We start from the raw sequence: 16700 nt of genomic DNA, 5'->3' as shown, positions 1-16700 counted from the left end.
ACCTCCAGGCGCTCCTTCCAGCAGAGGAACCACCACCTAGTCCCGCCACGTAAGACTGGGAAAAGGCGCAAACCCGAGCTCAGGGGCAGAGGAACTGGGGGGTGAGGGTGGGGGAAGGAATGGAGGGGAAAGGGGAAAGATAGGAGTGGGGATAGGGGGGTGGAGGGTGGGGGGTGGCAATCGGATTTGCACCCACCTCGGGGAAGCCGAGAGAGAAAGAGCAGCTTCCCGAGTCCCTGACTGTCATTTGCGTGGGTAATCCTGCCCTGACCCGGGTCTTACGCAATTTAAGTGGGGTGGGGGGGTGGGCGGGTAAGAAGGCGGAAAGAGCCAGTCATAGCGTTACGTGGGCTAGTTTTCTGCATAAAAGGAAGGTTCTCTCCGTTAGCTTCCAGTTGTCAAAGGACTCAAGAGAGCGCTTACAGAGTACGCCCAGGAATCCCGCCAGAGCTCCTCTAGCTCCATCCCGAGCTCCTCCTGCGCCATCCACTGTCTGAGCGCTCACGCCACGCTCCCGCCGCACAGATGCTCCTCCGCGCCCTGCTGCTCTGCGCAGCCCTGGGTCTCAGCGCTGCAGGTGGGTACCTGGCTCCCCGCGCCCCGTTCTGCCCCGCAAGTCTCCATTTGGACTTGCCCTGGCCCCTCACTCTGAGCACTCTCAGAATAGTCTGTAGACTTTGTGAAGTACTTCGACCACTTGACCGCCAAAGAACTGGGTAGATATCCCATCTTTGTCCACCAGCTCTGATTATCATGGACCAGTCTGGGTCTCTTTTCTCAACTGCTCAATAGGAATAGCGATAGGAAGGTGCAGGTTGTCGTTTTAATGAGACGGGATGAGGTCAATAGGTGTGGAATGCTTGTGTGTGGTACCCACTGTTACTGAGTGGGAGTAATTGTTTTAAATACCCCAGTTAGTGCTTTCCTTCTCAGGAAAGCCCAGGTTTTTGTTTGGTTTTGTTTTTCAGGTGGGCAAAGTGTTTTTAAAAGTAAGCTGTTTTTACTTTGCCATTTTCCCTAGGTCTATCCGTTTTAATTTTGAGAGAGCTACTTATTTGAGCTCCTTAATGCTGAATAGAACATCTAAAACGTTACCACGAAAAAGCTTAGCAACATGATATTCATTATCCTTATTTAGAATAGGAAGTAGGTATTACTGCTTTAAAACCATTCTGTGAGGCAAGCTTTAAAGAAATTATTTTCCCATGACTATTTGTATATTTCTAGAATTGATTTGTAAAGCTGATCCATAGAAAGTAGAACAAGTAAATGTTTAAGTCAAGATGAAGATGCTGGAGAACAAATTATTTACTGTCCTTACTTTTATTGTAGCAAATCCTTGCTGTTCCAACCCATGCCAAAACCGAGGTGTATGTATGAGTGTTGGATTTGACCAGTATACGTGTGACTGTACTCGAACAGGATTCTACGGGGAAAACTGCTCAACACGTAAGTTTGCCTTTGGGTGCCCTCATTTGGAAGGTGGATGTATACAGTTGTCATTTTATAGGTTTGCATCTTCTAATATGCCCCATTAATTTCGCCATCCTTTTTTTCTCTCATTGCAGCTGAATTTATGACAAGAATAAAATTACTCCTGAAACCCACTCCAAACACGGTGCACTACATACTTACCCACTTCAAGGGAGTCTGGGACATTGTCAATAGTATTCCCTTCCTGAGAAATGCAATTATGAAATATGTGTTGACATGTAAGTACATTATCTTTCTAAGGTTTTCAGTTTCCTCAAAGGAAAAAAATTGCTTTTGTAATACTCCAGATTACTAAACCTAATCCAAAAACATATTTCCAACCTTGTCAAAATGATTTTAAACATACTTTTTTAGTGTGTCTTCTATCTTAATGGCAAAAAATATAGACATTTCAGTCCCATCCAGTTTATAAAGTTTTATCTCACAGTCAGAATTTTGCTTACAATTCTGCACCTCTTTCCCAAGCTTCTTGGATGGTTACTTGAAAAATCAAGATGGTAGACCATTTGGTCTTGTGTAAAGTATATATACTTTCTTAAAGATGCGTTTTAATGAATCATGCTTTTAAATTCAGTTAGAATTGAAAATGTACATGTTTTGAAAGAGTATCATAGTTGGAATTAAATTCAATCTCTGGTGCAATTTTGCACATTTTACAATTTTAAAAAATGAATATCACCAGAACCGGTTTGGCTCAGTGGATAGAGCGTCGGTCTGTGGACTGAAAGGTCCCAGGTTCGATTCCGGTCAAGGGCATGTACCTGGGTTGCGGGCACATCCCCAGTAGGAGATGTGCAGGAGGCAGCTGATCGATGTTTCTCTCTCATCGATGTTTCTGTTTCTCTCTCATCAATGTTTCTAACTCTATCTCTCCCTTCCTCTCTGTAAAAAAAACCAATAAAATATATCTAAAAAAAAATGAATATTGATTTGCTTTGCATATGGGAACAAATTAAACAAAATTTTTTCTCCTGAAAATTTCAGCCAGATCAGATTTGATTGACAGCCCACCAACGTACAATGCACACTACGGCTATAAAAGCTGGGAAGCCTTTTCGAATCTCTCCTATTACACCAGAGCTCTTCCTCCTGTGCCTGATGACTGCCCGACTCCCATGGGTGTGAAAGGTGAGTGAGAGGAGGCAGTGAGAGATGCATTGAAATGGGAGGGGAGGGGAGAGTGGATTGCTACTTAGAACATTTGACCCTACATTATCATTTATTTGCTAATAAAAGTCTAATTCTTCCTTTCTTAATGGAGATCTATGGAGATTTTTTTGAAACTGTGAGTCCATGTAGACTATTTCATGAAAGGGAACATCTTAATGTTTTTGAATTCTTTCATTAAAACTGGACTCATACTAGTTAAACAGCAGATAAAATTATTAAATAAGAAGTTGCTTCCCGGTGTGAACTGTCTTTATATTATGATCATGGTCACAACTGTATTTCTCCTGAAAGGGAGGAAGGCCCTAGTAAATTGACAGTATACTATCTGCTTCCTTGAATATATAGATGAATTCTTGGCTTTCTCGTTTTTCAGGGAAGAAAGAGCTTCCTGATTCAGACATGCTCCTGGATAAATTTATGATAAGAAGAGAGTTCATTCCTGATCCCCAGGGCACAAATTTGATGTTTGCATTCTTTGCCCAGCACTTCACCCATCAGTTTTTCAAGACAGATCATAAGCGAGGACCAGCTTTCACTAAAGGACTGGGTCATGGGGTAAGATAGAATTAAATCAGAAATATAGCTAATCATAGTGAGGTGCTAACATTGAAGACCATGTATTTATTTGCCACACCAAATAATGCACCCTCTTTTTGAAAAGTGTCCTGTCTATAAAATTTTTAGTGGAGTTTCATTTTAACTCACTGGTTAAGTAAACATACAAACACACACACAGATATTTATAATTTGGCTCATATTTTTAGTTCAAAATATTAGCACTGCCAAAGTTATGTCTTTAAAAACATGTTTCTACAACATGTTGTACCCTGATTATGCTGCTTTAAATATGATAAGGTGAAATTTTTGCAGCATTATATTTTGGGTTTCAATTCATTTATTAAGAATTTTATGTCAATAATACATTTGCTAATGCCTTTTAAAGGAAATACCCATATCATTATACCAAAGCATATGATATATTAATAAGCTGCATAGGAGATACTAATGCCTTTAAACACAAGAGACATATCTAGGTTTGTCGCTTCAATAGATAAACATATTAACTTAGTATTTTGTGGCTATGAAAAAGGTGTTTTATTGAATATCTTTCATTGAAGCAAGCTAAATCCTCAAATTGTTTAATAATAAATGATATCATGGATGCTTTATATAAGAACAACTTCAATAACAGCAAACTGATTTTTTTCTATAATTTTCCAGGTGGATTTAAATCATGTTTATGGTGAAACTTTGGATAGACAGCATAAACTGCGCCTTTTCAAGGATGGAAAACTGAAATATCAGGTTTGTCCCATTTGAACATTTAAGAGTTAGCTATGATTTACCCCTTTGGCTATATTTTTAAATCTCTGGTTGAAATGTATTTCTTAACTTTTAAGGTAATGTTTATTTATTACCATTGTTTTTTAGATAATTGATGGAGAGGTATATCCTCCCACAGTCAAAGATACCCAGGCTGAGATGATCTACCCGCCTCATGTCCCTGAACACCTGCGGTTTGCCGTGGGCCAGGAGGTGTTTGGTCTGGTGCCTGGTCTGATGATGTATGCCACGATTTGGCTGCGCGAACATAACAGAGTGTGTGATGTGCTTAAGCAGGAGCATCCCGAATGGGATGATGAGCGGCTGTTCCAGACAAGCAGGCTAATACTGATAGGTAAGGAAGAGAAGAAAATAATTTCAATAAAACCATCTTCCCCGGAGAAAACGAGTCCTTCACCTTTGCTATGTTTTAAGTCATTCTGGGGGAATGTGGTGAATATAAAATTACATGCTCCATATTAACTTAATCCATGAGCATGATTATAATATGGAACTGTCTTTGGTATTCATGGTAAAAATGAAAAAGTAGACGTGAGGGAATAGCACATCAACAAAATTGCATTTTGGTTGCTTGAAAGTTAATGATCAGAAAGAATCAATGTTCTAAATGTTTTATTTTGTGCAAATAGGAGAAACTATTAAGATTGTGATTGAAGACTATGTGCAACACTTGAGTGGCTATCACTTCAAACTGAAGTTTGACCCAGAGCTGCTTTTCAACCAACAATTCCAGTACCAAAACCGCATCGCTGCTGAGTTTAACACTCTCTACCACTGGCATCCGCTTCTGCCTGACACCTTTCACATTGATGACCAGGAGTACAGCTATCCACAGTTTCTCTACAACAACTCTTTATTAATGGAACATGGGCTTACCCAGTTTGTCGAATCATTCAGCAAGCAAAATGCTGGCAGGGTAAGCATCACTATTGAAAAACAAAATAAAACAGAGGACTAGTCTGTTTACTTATTAAAGAAAAGTAATTCGTTTGCTACTTAGATTCTCTTCTTGAAATAAGAAGCCTAACATTTTTTGAAAAGTCAAAGCTTTGAGTCTACAGTTATCAAATGGCAATATGTAATCACACCTCAGCTATAGGTATTTTTAAGAACTTTCTATAATCTTGGAGATTATAGAAATGAACATTTCAAACTTGAATAGTTTAGGTCTCAGTTGGGAGCATAGGTCTCAGTTACTTTGTACTAAGGAAGGCTTTTAAGATAGAAATTGTAAATATGCCTGAAAACGTTGTTTTATAATGTAATTCCTTTTCCCCAGGTGGCTGGCGGTCGGAATCTTCCCGTTGCAGTACGGAAAGTAGCCAAGGCCTCAATTGAGCAGAGCAGGCAGATGAGATACCAGCCTCTGAACGAGTACCGCAAACGCTTTCGGATGAAGCCCTATGAATCATTTGAAGAACTTACAGGTGAGTGTTTCTGAGCTTCTTACAAGATTCAAAGGGCCTATTGCAAACAACACAGAAGTTGGAAGCAGACTGAGTAAAGGGGCAAAACTATTTTGTTGCATTTTGTAAAAATTTACATGGTTGTGTCTCTTGTCTTTGTCACCTTCACAGGAGAGAAGGAAATGGCTGCGGAGTTAGAAGCGCTCTATGGTGACATTGACGCCATGGAGCTGTACCCTGCCCTTCTGGTAGAAGAGCCTCGCCCAGATAGCATCTTTGGTGAGACCATGGTAGAACTTGGAGCCCCCTTTTCCTTGAAAGGACTGATGGGCAATCCTATATGTTCTCCTCACTACTGGAAGCCTAGCACTTTTGGCGGTGAAGTGGGTTTTAAAATCATCAACACTGCCTCCATTCAGTCTCTCATCTGCAATAACGTGAAAGGCTGCCCCTCTACTTCGTTCAGTGTTGGGGACCCACAGCCCACCAAGACAGTCACCGTGAATGCGACCCCCTCCCACTCTGGACTGGAGGATATCAAGCCTACTGTACTACTAAAAGGACGTTCAGCTGAACTGTAGAAGCCTATTGATCATATTTATTTATTTATATGAATGATTTCTTTTAATTATTTAATATTTATATTAAACTCCTTATGTGACTTAACTTCTGTTAAGGAAAAAGGGGGTTATCCTTGTGAAGATTTTTGTGTCAGTGATTTCAAGATGTCTTTTCTCCAAGTTAAAGGGAAAAACAGATTTCATTTGACATCTCTTTACTTGAATTTCAGTTTAGACTTACAGTAACAGCCACAGTGGAGACGTTTGAATATTTAAATGCTGTTACAAGATGGCAAAATGCTGCACATTTCTTTCTCCGTTCTGATTCTTACAGTGTATCTGCCACGATACTTGGAAGCAACTACCTGCACACTGGTCCTTTGATTTTCTTCTAGCCATTTTGCTAAGAGGAGCTCTTCTGATCAGTTTACTTCTTCTATTTTGTTTCTCTGGTTTCAAGATCTGAGTTCATCTTTCTTTGGACTCTACCTATATTTTCTTATCCGAACTTCTGTAAGTTTTCAGGAAAACCTCAGCTCAGGACTACTATTTAGCTCCTCTTAAGAAGAATAAGAGAAAACAAAAGCTCTCAAAAAAAAAGGGCCTTGATAAAAAGGTGTGCTCACATGTTAAGTGAAAGACAGAGAACTTTATATTTAATTTTAACTATTTTAACTATGTGTAACTGAAGAAGCTACAAAGAGACTTAGAAAGAACTGTAAGGGGTTCTTGACAAGAAGAGCTTTATATTCCTACTCTAAGGAATGTCCTTTTCCTTTAAAAACAAAAGCACACTATTCCTGAATAGTTCCCAGGAAGATAATGCTTCTTCTTATCCACATCTCATTGTCAGCTGACATTTTCTGGTACTGTACATTACTTAATTTATTGAGGATTATTATTTATGTTTTGTTAGGACATTATTGTTATAAACTGGGTTGAAGCCTCGCTATCTCTTCTTTGGGATTACCTCTTTGAATTTTGAAAACTACAAGAGAAATTATTGGATTAAGATGTGAATTAATTTTCAGGAACCCAGCTCTGGTACATTGAGTTATAAGGTTGGAATTTATGTCATTAAGATTCACCTATACACCAGCCCACAGAACATTGTGTCTATGTCTCATCAGCCTGGAAGTGCCATAAAACTGACCTTTTATATATTTTTTAAGGACCGGTGGATGCTACATTAATTCATTCCATTATAACTTATTGAAGAGACATTAGTCAAAGTACTGTAGGTCTTAATATTTTTAATCAAGCACTGATTATGGATAACATTAGTATTTATGTAATTAATTAAGAGCACGTCTTGTGGGTAGAGGGAAATGATGAAATCTCATTAAAGAGAAATAACTCAGGGAAATTTTCTTTAAGATTTTATGTTTAAAAGGTTAGAAAAAGAAATAGTCAATGTTAGAAGGGTTTGCATAAAAACTGTTAACTTCCCTAATTTAAAAACTAAGTTGTTATTAACATCAACCTGCTGTCTAAACCCAGGAATTCGGAATGTGTATGTGAATGTTTTGGTGCCTCAGACTGTATTTAAATTTATGTAAAGTACAAGTGTTGAAATAAGTTTGTTTATTTTTATACTAAAGAATTGAAAAATCTCTTCTAAAATAAATTTGGACTGTTTCTATATATCTTTGTCATATTGTGTATGATTTCTCTAAAGGGTTATATTAAAGTAAACCATTGTTTTGTTTTGTATTTTCTGACCTATTCCAAACTAGACTGGCCTTTAATGAAGTGGTTCTGCCCTCAGTCATACAGAGGCTTCTTAGGATCACTATTTATAATCTTATTCACTGCCACACCATCTGGAAAACATGTGCTTCATGCTACAGAATATAGCAAAAAACTTGTTTTCAATGCCTAATCTAGAAGGGAAAAAAAACAAGTACATAAAAGCAAAGGATAAGAAAAGAATTACTAAGAAGGTACAAAATTAAAAAGGAAGTTTAAAGAGGGAGATTTTATACTTAGTTGGGCAAATCATCGATACCTGGCTCTTTGGCTTTTGTTGTACCCTCCCTACTCTTGACATATTGATAATTTCAATATCCAAAATGGCCTCTTTCTTCCTTAGCCTTCTCCATGCCTCTGATGCATATTTCCCAAGGTCATACATACCTTGATCTCATCATCATTAATTACTATCCAAATCTTGATTTCAAGTATCCTCCTTTTTTACCAACACCTACAGCTCGCCTGTTTGAGTACTCCCACTCTAACTTCTAACTCTCGTTTCACTAGGCCTACTGACCCATCACACTCATCACTTCAGTATTTTTCACCCCATTAACTCCACATTTCCTAATTTATGCACCTAGCTCAGATTCCTTTGCCAATCATTATGACTCCCTCCTTCCATTGTACTTAACTGGCACAGCTTAACTAATTTTGTCCGTCCTCCTAATCTGTTTGACTTCTCAGTACCATTTAACACATTGTCTTATGATTTGATCCTCTCCTGGTCTTTCTCTACTTTCACGGAGTGCTACTACTCAGATAGTTTTAAAACTCTTCATCCGATTATATCCATAAATTCAAGTATTTTGTTCCCCCTCTCCTTTAACTGTACTCTTCCAGGTGAATCCTATCCAAGCTCATAAACTGAAACACTAATTAATCACTCCCAAATTTATGTCTCTAGAACCAACCTCTAATTGTCCATTGATAACTTTTCTACTCAAATACATAAAGCATGGCTTATTTTACATCTCTTCCCTCTCAGCACCATATACCCAAAGTAATAATATTCCAAAGTTAAGGATATCACCATCCCCTGGTTATCAAGCAAGAACCGCTCTTTTCTTCATGCCCATAGCCAATTTAGCAGCAATCTTATGGCCTATATCCTACAGATAAATCCTAAATCTGTCACTTTTCTCCAACTCCACTACTGCTGACCTGGTCAATGCATTATTTTCTTAATTGGTTTTCCCTCTTCTATTACTGCTGTGCTCCAAACCATTCTACTTATGAGAGTGGTCATTTTCAAACATAAATCATATGCCTCTCCCTTGTTTGAACTCTTCTGGTGGTTTCCTGTTACGCAATGGATAAATCTAAACACTTTACCCTATCTTATGAGGGTCTCACTGATCTGTCCCCTGCTTAGCTATCTGATCTCATCCACTACAATTTTCCACCTTTGTGCACTGTACTCCAGCCATGTTTCTTCAGGTTTGCTCAAATAAATAAGAATAGGCTTTATGAAAGAAGTAAAATATGTGTTGATTCTTGAGTAAAGAGTAAAACCTTAAAAAAAAAAAAAAAAAAACAGAACTATCCACTCTGAAAATTAGTTTGGTAGTTTCTTCTAAAACTAAAAATTTACTTACCATATATATATGTTTTCTAGTGATGCTATAACAAATTATCGCAAGCATACTGGCTTTAAAAAACAATTTATATCTACATTTCTGGATGTCAGACGTAAGAAATAGATCTTATGAGTGAAACTCAAGGTATCAGTAGGGCTGTGTTTCTTCTCAGCACTCTCAGGGAGACTCTGACTCAATGTTCCAGCTTCCCAAGGCCACCTGCATCCTTTGCCTCACAGTCCCTTTCTCTGTCATCAAAGCCAGTAGGGTAGTATCTTCTAATATCTCTGACTCTGACCCTCTTGCCTCCCTCCCAAAATGGCCCTTTTTGATTACTTTGGGCCCACGATGATAATCCAGGAAAATGTCCCTTCCTCATGATCCTTAATTCTTTCACATATACAAAGTCCTTTTTGCCATGTAAAGCAACAAGTTCACAGGTTCTAGGGATTAGGACATGGACATCTTTGGAAAACCATTATTTTGCCAACCACATCATTACAACCCAGTAATTGTACTCTTGGCCATTTATACCAGATAAATAAAAAACCTATATCCATGCAAAAATCTGCACATGAATGATCATAGAGACTTTATTCATAATAAATTTAAAAAACTGGAATAGTCCCATTGTCTGTGTCTATGGGTGGTAAGGACCTGGGGCGGGGGCCAGGGGCGGTCTGGAGGGGGTCAATGGGGAAAAAATGAGACAAATGTAATACTTTCAACAATAAAGAATTATTTAAAAGAAAAAAGACTGGAGAGAGCATTCCCTTGCCCTTTCTTGTACCTGGCTGATCTTAACAGGTGATGTAGAAGCATCATAGCGTGACTTTCTCTGGCTATTACTCAACATCTGTTCCTGATGACAACATTCGCAAAACCAGGGTGGGGTGTATTTTACCTGCTCTTGAAGGAGTGTTCTCTACTTACATAGTATTCTGAAAGCAGCAAGGAAAAAAGACCAATGGGTTAACATTCTTTCTCCTTAAGACAAAAATAGTTGGAGATGATGCAAAAAGACAAGAATGTTTCTTTCATCCACACCCTGAAAACGACCATTTAAAATGTAAATTTTCTGTAACATTGTCATGCTATATTTTACTCAGACTTGATTTATCATGATTTATCACTATTAAGAAATGTTCTAAATGTTGTGTTATCTGAAATGCTGTTTAAGATGAAAGGTGCCTGTTGGAGAGAGAGAGAGAGAGAGAGAGAGAGAGAGAGAGAGAGAGAGAGAGAGAGAAGAGACTTTGAATGTTAGAAACAGTATAATTTTATTAAATCTCCAGCTTTGCTAAGTTTATACCAAATACTTTGATACAGCTCTCCCTTTTACCATATTGATTATCTTTATTCGTTTAAAAGGGGGTATATCTTATAAATATTCTTAATAAAGTGAATTCAAAGTCATTAGAACATGACTTCTATTTCATTTTTAGAAATTTAGAACCTCACTTGAAATAGAGGTATCCTTGAGAATTATAAAAACAATTGTGAATTTCTAGACTAAATCACTTCATTCAGGAACATGACTTTTCACATTCCTGATAAACAGCATGGTGGTAGACTGCCTATATGCTTCCAGCCAGCACATGGGCTTTGGAATTGGGCAAACCTGGGCTCTGCCACTTTCTGTAAGTGTGGTTAATAGCAGACCTCATATTCCTTACCTTTAAAAGTTAAATTAGGCCCTAGCTGGTTTGGTTCAGTGGATAGAGCGCCAGCCTGCAGACTGAAGGGTCCTGGGTTCAATTCCAATCAAGGGCATATGCCCAGGTGGCAGGCTCTATCCCCAGTAGGGGGTGTACAGGAGGCAGCCACTCAATGATTCTCTGTCATCATTGATGTTTCTATCTCTCCTTCTCCCTTCCTCTCTGAAATCAATTATATATATATATGATAAATTGGGAACAGGATTGTCATACAATGTAAGGTCGATATATAGATATAGATATAGATATAGATATAGATATAGATATAGATATTATATATATATATATATATATATATATATATATATATATTCAGAGAAGGGAGAGGGAGAGAGAAATAGAAGCATCAATGATGAGAGAGGATCATTGACTAGCTGCCTCCTGCACACCTCCTACTGGGGATCAAGACTGCAACCAGGGCATGTGCCCTGACCAGGAAGTGAACTGTGACCTCCTGGTTCCTAGGTCGACTCTCAACCGCTGAGCCATGCCCTGCCGGGCAAGGTAGCTATTTTTATTGTTCTATTCCAAATTATAAATAAAGGCAAATTACTTTTTATTTTTTATTGTTGCAATCACAATAAATAGTGTTAATAATAATACTGCATTAAGAAAATAAATCAGAGAAAGTGGACGTAATATGAGACTCTAATATTAGCTTTCTGTGACATTGGGAACTAGGAATCTCTCTGGTTTTATTTTCTTCAGTGATACTATGAGAAGGCTACATACTTCTTCTTCTTGTATAAGACTCCTAAATTAATATCAACATATCCTGTGGTAACTTAATATAGTTCTTTGCTTCTCAATTGGTTTAGTGCCGTGGTCGGCAAACTGCAGCTCGAGAGCCACATGCCGCTCGTGGCCCCTTGAGTGTGGCTCTTCCTAAGCCTTAGGAGTACCCTAATTAAGTTAATAACAATGTACCTACCTACATAGTTTAAGTTTAAAAAATTTGGCTCTCAAAAGAAATTTCAATCGTTGTACTGTTGATATTTGGCTCTGTTGACTAATGAGTTTGCTAACTACTGGTTTAGTGGATACAAGGGACTGGAGATAAGAAGCTTTACAGCTCAGGAAAAGTCTGCCCTGTCAGACTATGATGAAAAACATTACCTAGAGTGTTCTTTTTAAAATATATACATATACATATACATATACATATACACATATTAGTATATTCATTGATTTCAGAGAGGAAGGGAGAAGGAGAGAGGGATAGAAACATCAATGATGAGAGAGAACCATTGATCAGCTGCCTCCTGCACACCCCACACCAGGGATCAGCCCGCAACCCAGGCATGTGCCCTAACCAGGAATCAAACTGTGACCTCCTGGTTCACAGGTCGACACTCAAACACTGAGCCACACCAGCTGGACTAGAGTATTTTTTAAACTTGGTAGTTGTGGTAGACAGAATCATGCCCCCCTCTAAAGTTATCTAATTCCTAATGCCCAGGATTTGCCATCTATTATATAACAAGGAGCAATAAAAGCTGCAGATGGAATTAAGGCTGCAATTCATTTGACCTTAAAATAAAGAAATTATCCTGGATTACCCAATGCAATCGTAAGAGTCCTTAAATGTGAAAGAGGAAGGCAGAAGAGCCAATGTAAGGGTGACAGAATATGAAAAAGACCAGCTACCAACTGGCTTTGAAAATGGTAGAGGGTAGGGGACCCAGAATATGGGAAGCCTCTCGGAGCTTGAAAGGGCAAGAAACTTATTCTCCCCTAGAGCCTCCAGAAAGTAATGCAAGGCTTGATTTTGGACACATGTGGCCTATTTAGGACTTCTGAACTATGGACCTGTAAGATAATAAATTTGTATTGTTAAAACCACCATGCTTGAGGTAATTTGTTATAGCAGCAATAAGACACTAATACATTAGTTAAGAAGGACAAGAGAAGAATAAATTGGGAGTAATGGGACCCACCTCTTATGATGGGAAGTATGTATAATTTACTCAATATATATTGTATACAACATATTGAACTCAGTCTCCTTCTGCTACATGTTAATGTTATGGTCCCTGCTTCTGCATCCCACAGAGACTAGCAGAGTGGGTGTGTGTCTTACTTTAATGCCCTTATAACTTATTTGTCTTAAGTCTTGTCTTACATATTTGCTTTAAGTACAGTCTTTAAGCTCCTCTAGTTATCATTGAATTTCTTCAGAGATCTTCCTTTGGGGGAAATTTTCCCTGCAAATACTGACTATACAGTTGATTACATTTTACACCTGTCTGCTCTCTCTCTGATGAATCTTGCTTGAAATTAACTAGTCTTTTTTTTCTTTTGTGGATTGGAGGAAGCTATTAAAGAAGAATTTATAATTTTCTTCTCAAAATGAAAATTGAAAATGAAAACCTTCACTTGCCCAATTGTAAAATAAGTGCAACACCACTAAACTTCCGCCTTTCCCCAACTTAATGTCAGCTCAGAATGAGAAAAAAACTGATTACATGCTTTATGTCCAGTACCCTACAGCTTTAATAAGATCCAGAAGGAGAAAGCATGTCAAGCTGGGGACTATCACAACATGGTGAAGTGAAAAAAAATTTGATTTCTAGAGTCAGAAAAACCTGTAGGCTCAATAAACTCTTTATCATCCTCTCTTTCTTTATTACAGAACTGTGGTATTCCTTTTACTATTCTTGGAGTGAAGCTTAATACTGAAAACAACCAAAATATTCCATACTATGATTAACAGAGCCTGGGGGAAAGAGAAGTCATAAAGGGAGATATTGATCAAAGGGCACAAAATTTCAGTTACTAGATTAATAAATTCTGGAAACCTAATGTACAGCGTGATGACTGCAGTTAATTACTATATATATACATACATACATATATATATAGAAGCCTAAGCGACTGTTCGACCATTTGACCGTTTGTATGACCGGTAGCTATGATGAGCACTGACCATCAGGGGGCAGATGCTCAACACACAGGCATGGAAACATGGAACAGACTGATGAATCTCAGAGGGAAGGGGGGAGAGGGGAGGGTAGGAAGAGATTAACCAAAGATCTTATATGCATACTAGAGGCTCAGTGCACAAATGTACCAGTGGGGTCCCTCGGCCTGGCCTGCAGGGATCGGGCTGAAACCGGTAGTCTGACATCCCCCGAGGGGTACTGGATTGCGAGAGGGCGCAGGCCAGGCCAAGGGACTCCACCATGCACTGGGCCTCTAGTATATTATATACTTGAAATTTGCGAAGAGTAGATCTCAAGTGTTGTAACCACAAACAAAAAGGTAACTAATGTAAGGTGATATATAACTAATCTGATTTACATCATTCTTTTAGAGTGTATACATATTAAAAAATAAAAATATATAAGCAAAAATTATATATATACTAGTGGCCTGGTGCACGGATTCATGCACATTGAAAGAAAAATAATTAGAAGAAATATTTTAATATTGCTATTTGCCCTTTCTCTGTAATGGAAGTGTCAGCGCCGCGCCCTCACCTCCACCATCCCGCCTATGGGGTGATCAATTGGGGCTGGGCCCCCCGCCTGACTCCCTCAGTACCTGGGAGTTGGGCGGCAGCCCTGTCCCTTGCTGCTGCTGCTGGTTGCTGTCTGTGGGGTGATCAGTTCCCCGCTCACACCCACATTGACCTGGCATCACCCGCTCCACCATCCTGCTACAGTCCCACTCTCGTCGGGGCCCATTGGGGCCAGCAGCGCCTCCACTGCCACCCCTTACCAGCGCTGCATCACTGACACCTGCCATGTTCTGCACCACTCCCTGGTGGTCAGTGCACGTCATAGCGAGGAGTCAAAGTCTGTCGAACTCCTGGTTGAGACAATTTGCTTATTAGGCTTTTATTATATAGGAGATAGATAGATAGATAGATAGATAGATACACACACACACATACATACACTCCTTACTGGGTTTTGATTGAGTAGATATACCACATCTAGCATTGAAAAAACTTTTGATATGATTAAGTCACTTTGGTGGGATACATGGCTTAGAGGATGGACTCTTTTGCTATCAGATTATTTTGAGAATCTGATCAAAGCTATAGACCTAAAATAACAAATAACCACAAGACAAAAATTGTCATAAAACTTCAGACAGTTCTTTAGGCCTCTGAAGATGATCCAAGTTAAGAATGTAAGGCAAGCATGTCAAACTCACAGCCCGTGGGCCACATGCCTCATCTATTTGGCCTGTGTTAGCCTTTGAGTTTGACATGCTTGATGTAGGGCAATAGGTCTTCTGGTCAAGATGGTGGTGTAGGTAAATGCAGTATTCTAATCCTCACACAACCACACTAAAAATACAAGCAATCTACAGAACAACCATCTGTATACTGTAGTGTACACCTGAAACTAATATAATATCAAATGTCAACTGTAATTGAAAAATAAAAATTATTTTTTAAATGTAGGGTAATAGATATTCCTGCAGTAAAAGGAAATCAGTAACAATTAGAAAAGATTAAAGAGTAAGTATACAAGGAGAGAGGGTAGTAATAACATAGAAAGAGCTTTCAACTGAGAATCAAGTAACTAAGAGATCAAGTTTGCCATGAATGTACTTTATCAACTTATTTAAAAGGTTTTGGTAGAAAACATCAGGGAATGGTTCATCTTAACAAGCTTTGGGTCTTTTATAATCTTGAATTTCTATCATTCTCTCTGGATCTTTTTCTACTTTATAAAGTCAGGGTGTTGGTGTTATGGACTGTTTGTGTCCCCTCCAAATCCATATGTTATAATCATAACCCCTAAAATATATGAATATCTAACCACTATGCTGAACACCTGAAATTAATACAAAGTAATATTGAATGTAAACTGTAATTGAAAAAAATTCTAATCTCTTATGTGGCTATATTTGGAAATGGAGCTTCTAGGGAAGTCATTAAGGTTAATAGACTACAGAGTCAGAAGAAGAATCAAACAGCAGGATTGAAAGAAGGTGTATACCAGGCAGAATTACTTTTACTGCATGTTATTGAGACAGGCCAGTAAACTAGGACAAGCGGAATAGGGAAACTGAGACAGAGTGAACACAGTAGTTTGCAGCCATCTAGAAAATACTAGTTTCGCCGAAACCGGTTTGGCTCAGTGGATGGAGCATCGGCCTTCGGACTGAGAGGTCCCAGGTTTGATTCCGGTCAAGGGCATGTACCTGGGAGATGTGCAGGAGGTAGCTGATCGGTGTTTCTCTCTCATCGATGTTTCTGGCTCTCTATCTCTCTCCCTTCCTCTCTGTAAAAAAACCAATAAAATATATTTAAAAAAAAAAAAAAGAAAAAGAAAATACTAGTTTCCCTAAACCAGGGACACTTAAGAGTAAATGATTTGCACTTCTCCCCAACCAGAGGGTAAATAGCTTAAATCACCTACTCAGGGAGACATAGCAGAAATCCAATTAGTGCCATTTGTGCCTACCACACCCAAGGACAGATGAAGTTAAGAGAATAAATCTCATTGTGGTACATCAGCATAAGGCTGGTGAATATTCTATTGAAATCCTCCCCTAAGACCTCCCCTAAGATTCCTGCCTGCAAGAGAGAAATAGAAGTTTCAAGATAAAGGACCCAACCTGAGCTCTCCCTCCCAGGAGCTGGCACGAGCCTCCTCCACCATTCTTCTCCCGCAGGCTTGCATCTGTAATCTCTAAGGGACTGCATGAGGCTTGCAC

At 38.8% G+C, this 16700-nt stretch overlaps 1 protein-coding gene across 1 annotated transcript; it reads left to right on the top strand.

Annotated features, from left to right (window-relative positions):
• The first annotated feature begins 422 nt into the window (after positions 1–422).
• On the top strand, positions 423–7618 carry PTGS2 (prostaglandin-endoperoxide synthase 2). Its single transcript, XM_070397663.1, has 10 exons — positions 423–577; positions 1333–1449; positions 1569–1712; positions 2479–2622; positions 3038–3219; positions 3886–3969; positions 4096–4342; positions 4638–4924; positions 5288–5435; positions 5586–7618. The coding sequence occupies exons 1-10, from the start codon at positions 526–528 to the stop codon at positions 5993–5995; spliced, it is 1815 nt and encodes a 604-aa protein (XP_070253764.1). The 5' UTR covers positions 423–525; the 3' UTR covers positions 5996–7618.
• The last annotated feature ends 9082 nt before the right edge of the window (positions 7619–16700 follow it).

This window comes from Myotis yumanensis, unplaced genomic scaffold, assembly GCF_028538775.1.
Source record: "Myotis yumanensis isolate MYYU_CA2020_CCGP unplaced genomic scaffold, mMyoYum1.0.hap1 SCAF_17, whole genome shotgun sequence".
Classification (NCBI taxonomy): Eukaryota; Metazoa; Chordata; class Mammalia; order Chiroptera; family Vespertilionidae; genus Myotis; species Myotis yumanensis.
Note: the sequence above shows the minus strand (reverse complement) of the source record. Positions and strands in the feature narration are given on the sequence as shown.

Bases quoted from the DNA above. Each gene is read 5' to 3' on its own strand.
- PTGS2 (XM_070397663.1), top strand. From the start codon at position 526: ATGCTCCTCCGCGCCCTGCTGCTCTGCGCAGCCCTGGGTCTCAGCGCT. The intron at 578-1,332 runs GTGGGTACCTGG...CTTTTATTGTAG, and splicing joins CCTGGGTCTCAGCGCTGCAG to CAAATCCTTGCTGTTCCAAC. The intron at 1,450-1,568 runs GTAAGTTTGCCT...CTCTCATTGCAG, and splicing joins CGGGGAAAACTGCTCAACAC to CTGAATTTATGACAAGAATA.